The 12,995-nt window shown below is 33.6% G+C and overlaps 1 protein-coding gene across 1 annotated transcript in view; it reads left to right on the top strand.

Moving 5' to 3' along the window:
• Positions 1–12,995, top strand: part of LOC149785805 (uncharacterized) — a 36,780-nt gene that overhangs the window by 6,634 nt on the left and 17,151 nt on the right. The window contains exons 4-5 of the mRNA XM_089979741.1: positions 929–1,108; positions 8,945–9,102. Of these exons, the coding sequence (XP_089835867.1) occupies positions 929–1,108; positions 8,945–9,102 (338 nt within the window). The remainder of the gene's footprint in view (positions 1–928; positions 1,109–8,944; positions 9,103–12,995) is intronic.

Below are 12,995 nucleotides of genomic sequence, written 5' to 3'. Positions count from 1 at the left end.
TGTTTTAACTTTATTGAAATTGCCCATTATGGATGTTTTAACTTTATTGAAATTGCCCATTCAGGATGTTTTAACTTTATTGAAATTGCCCATTAAGGATGTTTTAACTTTCAGCTCATTAGATAGTTGGAAACGATTAATTTTATTACATTCAAGAAATTATTTCTTATTTTACACTGAGTCTCTGTATTTTTGCCATCCAGACGTTTCTGATTGAATGATCATGTGACCATGTTATGTTGTTTAAAAGAACTTATATTTTGGAGTGTATGTATTCGGTACTATGATGATACATATAGCATCTAAGACAGTTATTTTGAATATGCATCATGGTACAATATGATTTGTGATATTAGCTCTAATGGCTTGTGATTTTAAGTACTTTTTTTTTTTTTAATACCATTTTGATACAGTAGGATTTAAAATGAAGTTTGACTTAAGCGTATCATATGTAAATCTTTTTTCTCCAATTTTATTTTTGTCACTATCAGAAGATTACAATGAAATATCTCAGAATTGAGGGTGAAAATTTGTGTTTGTTTGGTTCTGATGCTGGTAAAAGATATTGCTCATCCAGTCAACAAAATTTCATAACAACGAAAATAAAGGAATATACTGTATTTAGTTCCTATCATCTAGGAAAATGTTAGTAAAGAGCTATGGCATACAGATTAAAGCTTGTATCGTGTTTACCTATTAGTTTAATCATTTAAAAAGAAACTTCAAGAAGACATGGCATCCTTCATTTTATTGATCTCATTGGAAAAAAAAACTTCACTTAGACATCTGTATTTTGACTTAAATCTTTGGCATTTAGATACAGTCAAAGATGTATGGAGTCTCTTGGTAAACATTACACACGGAACTTTTACAGGCCAGGGTTTGATGAAAAGTAATGAATACCACTCATTTATTTATTTTTTTGCAGCCTGGTAATCTTACTCAGTGTCCAGTCGCAGCACCCATATTTGATGCTGGCATGAATACACTGCCATCTGTGTCTGTACCAGAACAAGAACAGCAGGAACTAATAGAGAACAACAATAGTGACACTAATAATAATAGCAATGGTCATCTGATGTCACAGTTTCAACACGCAGTAGAACAGGTGTGAAGACTTTAAGAGTGTGTGTGCATGTGTATGTGTGTTTTGTTCCCATAAAAGTTATGTCAGCCAAGCATTGTTTTATGGCACAATAGTATTGATATTGTTTAATTAATATAACTCTTTAATTTTAAAAAATATAAGTACCAGTTTCTCAACTGTATAGTGTTCTATGATTACACTATGTTTATTTGATATTCCATGTCAGGTAAGTTAATGCAGGCTTGCTTTATGTACAATTTATCTTTGGAGAAAATATATTAATTACAGAAGAATGGGTATTTTATGGGGGGGGGTATATGTTTTTTCAGGGGAGAGAATGTATTTTATTACAGGAAACAAGGTATTTTATTAGAGGAGACAGGTATTTCTCAATAGGTGACAGATGATTTATTCCATTATACTATATATTATTTCACAGGAGTCATGATATTTTATCAGAGGAGACCATGTATTTTAACAGGGGAAACAAGGTATTGTATAAGGGAAAACACGGCTTTTTACAAAATAATCATGGAAGATATTGATTGGCCTCTTATTCCTGACAGATTGTTAAACAGATTTATGTTTATATATATATATATATATATATATATATATATATATATATATATATATATATATATATATATATATATATGTATGTATGTATGTATATTATTTTCATGAATTCTTACATCCACTCCACAAAATAATAATCTTAAATTGAATTGCTCAGTTCATAACTGCAGTAAGACTTCCCATTTAAGACCAATAATTTAGTCTAAATTGGAACATGGTCTGATTTCAGATCATTTTAATGTTATAAAAAATAATGCAACTGGCCAGGTGTATCTCCCATTGAAATCAATTGATTATCCCACGATTTGACACAAAGGTTAACTTTAAGACATCAGATGATAGTCAAACCCAAAGTCAAATGTCAGAGGGAGAGAGGGGGAGGACAATGTAAGTCATATTTCTTGAACACAAATTTATATTTTCCAGCAGGTTTTATATGCCCACCATTGAGCAGAGCATTTTGAGTTACAGTGTCCATCCATCTGTCCATCAGTTTCCAATTTTGTTTCCACAAAATAACTTGAGTTCTCCATCCTCTACGATTACCAGGCTTTGTAAATAGCTTGTACATGGTGTAACAAAGAAGCCTATTGATTTGGGGTGCCAAAAGGTCAAAGGTCAGGATACCTGGGATAGTTGCTTGGTATTTAACTTTCAGCATATTATTGACTATATCATGCTGATGAAATGGGAGCTAAGTGCCTTTCCCAGGGACATACCAGGACAGCCAACATGGGCTGGTCTGGATGAATATCAAATCTAAAACCCTTTGTTTACGAGCCCAGTGATCTGCTAACTGAGACACTGCAGCTTGCGTTCTATGTGAAAGAAGAACGATGGTTTTCTAAGGTAACGGTTCAGTATCACAGAACTGGACCAAATTTTGCATTTGGCTTTCACTATGAACATTGAAAAAGTCTTATTAATTTTGAGGTTTCAAAAGGTCAGGTTGAGGACACTGTGTTTGAATCATGAGAAATAGCTTTTTGCACAAAATTTCAACCCTGGACCATGTACATACATGCCAACCATTACGCTTTTGGCGTAATCATTATGCTTTTTTCCACAAAATTATGCCTTGCACGTGAATGTATTCAGATTATGCATTTTTGTTATATCCACCTCCAAAAAAAATTAATAATTTGTTTTCTCATTCTTATTAACATCCCATTAATCTCACAGACTGTATTCTAGAAAAGATGGCTTCTATGTAACTATGACATAAGAGTGCGCTATTCCGTTGACTTACATGCACTTTCCTAACAGTATTATGTTCTATTTATAGTAGTTGCCCTATTTCCAAGAAATAGGCTGGTTCTCCTTTCAAACTTTTGACCTCGGTTTCTATTTATAGCAGCTGCATGGCTTTGTTAGGGGAGAACGGACTGGTTTTCTAACTTGTTATCTTTGCTCACAGATTCTTTGTTCAAATTGATATCTGGTACAGAACCAGTCTGTAGGTATTTGGCATTAAAAGTCAAGTCGGATTTATTCTAGTCAATGCGTGTGTTAGAGCAAAAATGTTTTTCAAATAATTTCACACGTGGATTAGAAAAGATGAAAAATTGATTCAGAGATGAATACATGAACAACATATTACAGCATTCCATTCTATGGCAGCTTCACGCCCCTTGCAGGCTGTGTGGAAAATATTTTAATATTGGTCATGGTGGTAAAACAAAGAAACCTTGAATTACTTCATTTTACTAACTCTAGTACTAAGGTAACTTCTCTTTTTACAGCAGAACTAAATTGTGGACATGATTTTTATAAATGCAGATGCGTTATGTACCGAGTTCTTAAAGGAACATGGACTACCCCTAGCGGTAGAAGACTACATTGGTCATTTGTTCAGATGGATGTTTCCTGATTCCAAAGTTGCAGAAATATGCATGTGCAAGAACAAAATCATCTAAAATTGTTAGGTGTTTAGCAGAATATACTTCACTTAAAATTGCAGAAGTTATGAAAATTGGGCTGTTTAGTATTGCAAAATACAGGAGTACTGATTATGATGACAAAAAGTTGTACCCAGTCTGTGTAAGAGACTTTGACAACGAAAAGGGCAAAGTCAGAGTGCTCTTCTTTCATTACCAAAATTAACAGTAGATTTCACTTGAAAAACAATTTTTTATTTGCTTCATAATTGTTTGAATAAATATAAGTTGGCAGAACTGTATGGGGCTTACATCTGATGCTGCATCAGTGGTGACTTGAATTCATAGAGGAGTTGCATACTATATTTTGAAAAATGTCTCCATCATTGTTAGGTTGTCTCTGTCATATGATGCACCATGTTGCAGGAAAGGCTGCCGATAAATTTAGAAGGAGAACTCCTGAATTATCAAGTTGGCACTCTACCTGACAATGTACTTCATGGGGACAGAGTTTTTTTAATCTTATTTGCCAGCTAAAAGACCCAATAACTGGAAGATATAAATTTTCTCTTCTTTGTCAGGTTATGAAAGGAATATTGGTTCTTTACCTTCTAATGCTGACTGTGAGAGATTGTTTAGCAAAACTGAACTCGGATCCAGGCTCTGTAATAACCCAGCACTTAATTTTCTACTGGTGTGCAAAACATTTATAGTCTCAGCTGGTACAAAGTGTTTTTAAATGCAGTATGAGAGTCTGTTGGTTTTGAAGCTCAAATTGTTATATATGAAAACTTGAAGCAGTAATTGATGTTAAGAGTCCAGAGGGATAAATAAATCATTTTGTACATATGCTCATTGAATTTTTATTATATGTGGATTACTCTTTTTCTCCACTTGGATTACTCTTTTTGTCCACTTGGATTATACTTTTTCCTCGCCAGGGGTTGGCATGTATGCATGTACATTGACAAAAAGTTTGTGGATCGATTATACATTGAGGAAGAAAGAAGCTTGCTAATTTTTGGGATCGAATGGTCATGGTCAGTTACTGATAGGAGAAAAATTTGCACAATAACTTTTCTTTGGCCAAAGTTTGTGTTGTTTGCACATAAGGTATGGAGCAGACCTATTGGTTTGGGCTCCAAACTGTCACAGGCCTTGTTCTTCAAAGAAAAATGGGTTTCAACCAGTAAGTTTTGTTCTAGAATAAGTTTATTGACAATTTTTTAGACTGTTTGTAGTTAGGGTCATAAAGAATCAATAGATTTTGATTTTAAAGTCAGAGGTCATGATCCTGGTAAGTTTAAAAAGAAAATAATGGCTTTTGCACATTAAGTTTACTTGAAGCCTGCATAACCATATGCTACTAGTGATTAGATCAGTGACTGTTATGCATGAGGTGGGCATATAATGTACTCTTCATGGTATTGTTGTTGTTAGTGGGGAGGTTTCCTCCAACCAAAGAGGTCAGTGCATACTTATGCAGTAATAGATAATAAAGTTGTTTTTAAGCAAAGGGTCTGAAAAGTTAAAATATAACAACCACTGAAAGGACAACACATGGATGTGTAATATTACCAAAAGACAAACTTGTTGATGCAACACCTTGCTAAATGACAAACTTGCCAACTCAACTCATCAAAACACAGGAATTAAATTTGTTAGAAATTGATAGAAACTCCTAATAAATAAATGAAAAAGACGTCCAAATTTATTGCTACAAATTCTGTATTCATGCTAATCTTACGATCATTTGATCAATATCCAGATTTTAAAAAAATCAAACATTTTAAGTCAAGAATGATAATATCCAGCAATACAGAATGGCTCTGTTCAAAGGTCATCTCTGTGATGCTTTTACACCCCCCCACAAAAAAAAGAGAAGACAGTAGGATATACGTATGTTTTATTTACCCCATTAAACATCATTAAGGGGCAAAGGACAACTGAGGAGAAAACATTGCAATGAAATCCCTCTATAACAATGGTTATATTCCACTGTTATGCAATACTTCATGCTTTAGCATGACAATTCAATTAACTCAAAAAATGATCCATGTGTATGCCCTTGGCTCCATGCATGGGGGGGGGGGGGCTCATGTCCATGGTACATATTAAATAGGAAATTGTGAAAATACAGTGATTGCATGTTTAATATTTTATTGTGAGCAGGGAAACATGCATTGGTACATGAATGTATAAAATGTCATGCCATACATATATTTACCAACACATATTTCTCTGTGGCATTTTGACAGCATGCTAAAGGTTTTGTTGGGCAGATTAGATAACATTTTAGCTCTGTTGATCATTGACCAGAAGAACTTATGGGATGGTCCTTTGTCCATCTGTCTGTTACCACCTAAACTACATGGAGGATTGCCACAAAACTTAGGGGATGGTCTGTTTTGCTTTGTCCATCTGTCTGTTACCACCTAAACTACATGGCGGATTGCCACGAAACTTATGGGATGGTCTGTTTTGCTTTGTCCATCTGTCTGTTACCACCTAAACTACATGGCAGATTGCCACGAAACTTATGGGATGGTCTGTTTTGCTTTGTCCATCTGTCTGTTACCACCTAAACTACATGGAGGATTGCCATGAAACTTCATACACATTCATCCAATTGTTTAGTTGGTCCTAAATGAAAATGGTGCTGTTTGGACATACAAGATGGCCTCCATCTTATTATAACTGTTTCTTCTGAAAGGATGGTCCTATCAAAATTAGGTTCTCTCTAAAAGATTTCTTTTGGTGTCTTGTTGATCCTCAATGAAAATGTTGCCAATCTGATATCCGATATAGGTGCTGTAGCAGTCATGTTAACAATCTTGTTACTGTATTCATCCAGAATGGATGGTCATATCAGAATGGATTTTTTCACTAAAAGACTTCTTATGATATCTAGTTGGTCTGAAATGAAAATGGTGACTTTTTTCTAGCCAGTAGTGTCACCACAGCAGCTATCTTGAAAATCTTGGTAGTGCCTAAATGGATGGTCTTATCATGATGGGGTTTTCTATGAAAGACTTCTTATGGTGTTGAGTTAGTTGTAAATGAAATTGGTGCTGATCTGACTTCAACTATGGGTGCCACAGTGACCAGCTGGAAAAATCTTGATCCCGATACTTCTAGTAAATAGTCATATCGAAATTATGCTTTCACCAAAACACTTCTTATGATCACTCATTAAGTCTAAATGGAAATTGTCTCAATCAGATATCCAATATGGCCACCATTGCAGCCATCGTGAAAATCTTATCTTTATTCCTCCAAAACTGAAAGTCATATCAACATGGGGTTTCCATCAGAAGACGTCTTATGGTGTCTTGTCAGGCCTAAATAAAAATAGTGTCATCAGAAGATTTCTTGTGATGTCTTGTCAGGCCTAAATAAAAATAGTGTCATCAGAAGACTTCTTGTGATGTTTTGTCAGGCCTAAATAAAAATAGTATCATCAGAAGACTTCTTGTGATGTTTTGTCAGGCCTAAATAAAAAATAGTGTCATAAGAAGACTTCTTGTGATGTAGACCTAAACAAAAATAGTCATCAGAAGACTTCTTGTGATGTATGTTTTGTCAGGCCTAAATAAAAATAGTGTCATCAGAAGACTTCTTGTGATGTATGTTTTGTCAGGCCTAAATAAAAATAGTGTCATCAGAAGACTTCTTGTGATGTATGTTTTGTCAGGCCTAAATAAAAATAGTGTTATCAGAAGACTTCTTGTGATGTATGTTTTGTCAGGCCTAAATAAAAATAGTGTTATCAGAAGACTTCTTGTGATGTTTTATCAGGCCTAAATAAAAAGTGTCAATCTGACATCCAGTATTTACCCCAAAGCAGCTAAAATCTTCTTATTCCTGAAGAATATCAGAGATGGTTTCAATGCTTAGCAGTTAAAGGAAGAAACTGACTGATCTTGAATTCCTGGAATATCTTTTTTGGCCAGTAGAGCATCAGTCACTTTGAAGGACTCTTGTTTTAGTTTCACAGGCCCTATGGAAAACTCACTTAGAATACAGGAGGGGTACAATCTAGATTTAGATCGGGTTTTAGGTTGTCAATTTTTTAGCACTGCATGAATAGTTAATGTATCGATACATGTACTCTCCAGCTTATCTCATTACATCTATCACTGTTAATAATTTTAAAAAATATTTGCACAAAGAAGCATTTATATTACTCATTTCAGCATGGATAATGATGTGTGTCTGAATTCAGTAACAAAATTTAATCCAAATATAACATAGGGAAAGATAAGAAATATTTGTGGTAAGTCATGTATGCACATGTATGTATTGAGGTAATTTAGTGAAATTCTTTTGCTAGATTCATTACGAGTCAGAATACTGTACATATTTCTTCAGACTACTGCATGAATAAACACAAGTAATTGTTAACAAACAATTTGAGCTTTTCTGTTTAGGAATGGATGGTGGAGGATTCATTATTTGGTTGATTTTATGATCTGTGTATGACATCATGTTAAGCATTGACAGTTTAGTTTTTTTTAAAGCAGTGCCCAGTAATTTCAACAATCATAAGCTGTGAGATTGATGCTGATAATTAGTAATTATTTAATTATGTAGGTAAATTAATTGTTATATAAATTAGGTGAGAAACCTTTATTGGACACTGCATTGTTTGGTTCTTAGTTGTGTATGCTGCTTGACTGAGCAAACATCATTTGGCTGTTGTTCACCCATCACTGAGCAATTCTTTTACATAGGGTCATTAAGACCAACATGGAGAAAACTGAATGGCTTTATTGATGATGGTTTCATAATACATGTAATTAAATATGAACTGAACATTCACTGAAAAGAAGCTTTTAACATCTTGATTCATAAATGCAGTGTTGAGACATTTTTTCTTCAGGAATACAACTGATCTTGCCAAATTGTGAAATCAAATTATTTTGGCACTAAAACTTTGATGTACTTCAGGAAATTGGTGAACTTACTGTAAAATTTTGGGAGCTATGCCATGATCTTGTTATCTCTGAATGTGTGTTCTTGAGGGGTTTCACTGTACAGTGTGACATGCAGTGGGTAACTATTTGATGATTTCATCAGATGTATCATACTTACCTGATCTACATATGAAATTTTGTTCTTGCTTCTTAATAATAGAATATTGGGCAGAGGCAAACACCAGTTTATAAATCTTGTTTAAAATCAAGCTAAAATAGCCTTCATTGAGATTGCTTTCTGGCAAGATATCGTCTTCACTTTGTACTGAATCAACATTTGATGATTTTTGTCGCTTAACAAAGTGTCTCTTAAACAAGTTTGTCATTTATGAGATGTTGATTCTGTGAGTTATCCATATGGCTAGTTGTCATGGGTCACAAGCAGTGGTTATGAAACATTTTGAGATAAATAAATTGTATTTCAGAATGATATGGTTATGAACTTGGACCATGAGACATACACCTTTATTCCTGTCCAGGTTGGGGATGTCAGACAAAATGATGAGGCATGCAGCTCAATGGAATCTGAGGGAGCAACTGATCCAAGTCAATACAGCACAGCCTATTGTGATAACTTTTGTGTGTAAGTATATCATTCTGAAATCATTCATTTCCACAGGGCCTCAAAGTTGACTGATTCTATCACAGAACATGCCATGTTTAACAAGATCATTAGGCCTCCATGACAGTCCACTGAGATGTACTGACTTGGCAACTTGTTTTGCTCAGCTGCATATTTTCAGACTGCATTTAGAATAGAACAAGAATAGTATAAAAGTATATTAGAATAGAACAAGAACAGTATAAAAACATATTTAGAATAGAAAAAGAATTGTATAAAAGTATATTTAGAAGAGAATAAGAATAGTATAAAACTATATTTAGAATAGAACAATAATAGTATAAAACTACATTTAGAATAGAACAAAAGTTGTAGAAAAGTATATTTAGAATATAACAGGAATAGTAGAAAAGTATATTTAGAATAGAATGAGAATAATAGAAAAATACATTAGAATAAAACAAGAAAAGTAGAAAGGTATATTTAGAATAGAATGAGAATAATAGAAAAGAACATTAGCAGGGATGGTCCTGGCTTTTAAAAAGCTGTCGCCAAAAAAATCGCCAATCTCAATATTTTGTCGCCAATTTTCAAAAAGTGTCACCAGAACAAGTAGTGTACATTTTTCCAAGTGTTAATTTAGTCTATTAATGTAACAGGCAATGAAAATTACAAAAGATGGGTTAGTTAATTCTTTAATTACAACAAGGATTAACATAATGTTACATGAAGATCCGTCACAATTTTAGGGCTGCCCACTTGTTGAATGCAGTTTCAAAGTCTAATTTTTCACATTTGTACATGCTGATTCTCATGAAATTCTCAAGAGATGAGATGCAGAGTTTATTTCTGATGTCAGTTTTTATGAGGTTCATCTTACTGAATCCACGTTCACAGTCCACAGCACTGACAGGTGACACTAGTAGTCTATCAGCAGCCCCCCTCCCTTATGGCTAGCTTCACAAAGCTTGTAGTGAATTGCTTCCTAAATCCCAAGAATGATCACTGAATGCTGTATAAATTTTCTCGACAAACAAAATAGGATCTCCATTCCCATGAATGAAACTTACACAAGTCAACACCTGGCAATATTGGACCGTATATATAAGCATAAATTCACACCCAATTTAGATTCTTTCACTCTTGTATTTTGAGAAATAAATAATTATTATTAATTATGCAAAACTGGTTGTTGTTTTTTTTGGTGCTATTTCTTGTTTCGGAGTTTAAGTCTCAGCAGCCGTAACACGGATTGATGGCAAAAGGAAAAGATCAATGAGTAAAATGCTGCACTGGCGACAGGCATAATTGTGATTGAGATTGTTTCCATTTGCTTTGTATTTATACACAGTAGTCGGTACTTCAAAGGTTATCAGTTTTCTATGAAGGTTCAGCAAAACTATTGTACTGGTATATGTAAAGAAAAGAAAACAAAAAAACAACAGAAGATTTAGCCATTCAATTAATTGTATCTGTTCTGTTCGGGTCTTCAGAAGTCGGTCAGTTGTAGGTATAGTTCGGTAGCATGATTGACTGTATCACAGTATACAGTACTTAGCCCAGATGTCAGTATAAGCAGATTATGATGTAACAATGCACTGTAAAGATGGGGTTGTCAATACGAACAAAGGATTGTTTGTGTAACAGATTGATTCCAATGCATTGCTTAGTCAAGTTTGTGGCTTCCTTTCGTTCTCCCTTTTAATTTATCCAGTCCAAATCTATCATTGTATGTACAAATTAAATAACCAAAAAGTCTGTCGCCAAAAAAATCGCCAGATGGGATATTTTTGTCGCCAATAAGGAAAAAAAATCGCAATTTGCGACATTGGCGAAGCCCAGGACGATCCCAGCATTAGAACTAGAAAAGTATATATGCCTAAGATACATATTCATAATTATGGTATATAAAATGGATACCTTGAGATATTGTGGATACACACTCCAAGTTGAGAGTAAAATGGGTGCATGTGCAACTAAAAATTCCAAATTAGTAAATGAAATGTATCCACATGGGCAACTAGACATTGACAATGGTCTCACAGATCTAGATATACTATTTAAAATAACATGATATGCTTTTTAGAATTAATCTTTTGATTTTTTGGGGCCTAATTAAAACCTGTTTATGTTGTCACCTTAAAAGCTATTAATTCCCCATCTAAATTGAATCTGATCTCAGTGACTATAGTAACCTAATTTTTTAAATGGCCACATAAATTTTCAAGTATGTCACCAGATGGCTGCTAAAGTTTCAGATGTACTTGACATACTTTGGGCTTTTTAAGAGGATTGATGTATATTTGATTTGATTATCTGGAGATATAACTTGAACTTTACTTGTAGCAATGTTTATGTATATTTACAATTCTTTTTGAAATTAAGTATATGTTATGTCATTAAACTGAATTTGTGAATATTTCAGTGTTCATTGAATTTTTTTAATTAAACACAGGCTTTAAAAAGATCACTTGCACTGACTCAATATCCACTTGCCTGATTGGCCATAATGATATTTTTTAATATTATTTTAACACAATGTTGAAACTTATATTCAAATAAACAAATAATAAAAAATGCTTTAAATTTACTTATTTGCTGTGTATTTGCTTCTCATATTGGTATCCTTCAGCAAAATATTGTGACCCTGTCTACAAAAATTAGGGTTTTATTTCTTTATGAGCATTGTCTTCACCATGTACTGATGTAAACACTACTCGATAGTTTCCATTTCTGAATGCTCTAAAAAATCTCCTTGTTTCTATATCAAAGTTGAAAATAGAAATGAAGTCAGACAGGCATTTTGTCTGGGTTTTTTTTATATCGGTACAAAATGGTAGGTTGTGTGGTTAGTTTATGTCATAGTATTACATAATTACTTAAAACTCACATTGTATAACCATGCTGCTACCAGCTCTTTGAACTAAATGGATTGTAATACAGTGTAATATATCTCTTTTTCTTTAAGGTGAAAAACAGTATATTGGTGGCGTTTATAAGTCACTAATCATATAGGTGCTGCTAAATATATTTAACCAGTGATAAATTAGCAAGTCAGCATAAGCAAGGGACAGCTCATTATTATTCATGCAGGACAAGTGAGTTTTGATTATAGATAACCAATAAAATACAGAGAACAAGATTAGTACTGTTATCCATTCATCAGTCATGTGCTTTATATGTAGATAAAGCTTATAGCTTTTGATACAGTTAAGCAGACAATCTTCATGCGACTGAGGGACATACAAATGGATCCACAGCAGAGGTCTTAATATCGATACATTACCAGTGTCTTTCAAGAACTTCATATTTTAAAATGATGCATTTCATCTTCTTGGTCAGTATTTTTTTCCAGCAAATTCAGTAGCAGTATTTTTTGTGTAGCTAGATGGACAACTCAGTTAGAATATAGGAGGAGCCTGATTTAGATTTAGATAGGCCCCAGGGTGTTGAGCTAGATCTGTATTTTGAAAGATTCATATATGAAGGCCCTTCACGAATGTGAAATGTAATTCCTTAGGAAAAATCCACCATTCTGTCTGCATTTCATTGGAAGTACTGTAACTTTTCTATCTCTGGTACTTTCCTTATTTGTTTAAAAACATAATTTTTTGGGCAGCCTGTGTATGAAATTCATTGCAGAAAATATTGTTGGAGAAATTCATTACAGAAAATATTGTTGGAAAAACTTCTGATAGAGTGAGAGTGCAGTTTCTATTGAATCTTTGAGTTATGATCAAAAGAATGTGAAATAAAAATGAAAACTAAAGATACATCATCTCCTGTACTGCAATTTTAAAACATGTTTAAGTTTTAAAGAATCTGGCTTATTTAGTTGCTTTTTATGAATACTAAAGGCTATACAGACAATATACCAGGGTTGCAAGGCCGATGTTATTTAGGTGCACAACCAA

This window comes from Sinohyriopsis cumingii, chromosome 13 (genome assembly GCF_028554795.1).
Source record: "Sinohyriopsis cumingii isolate HCF-2022 chromosome 13, ASM2855479v2, whole genome shotgun sequence".
In the NCBI taxonomy this organism is placed as follows: Eukaryota; Metazoa; Mollusca; class Bivalvia; order Unionida; family Unionidae; genus Sinohyriopsis; species Sinohyriopsis cumingii.
The sequence above is the reverse complement of the archived record's forward strand: the minus strand, read 5'-3'. Positions and strand labels throughout refer to the sequence as shown.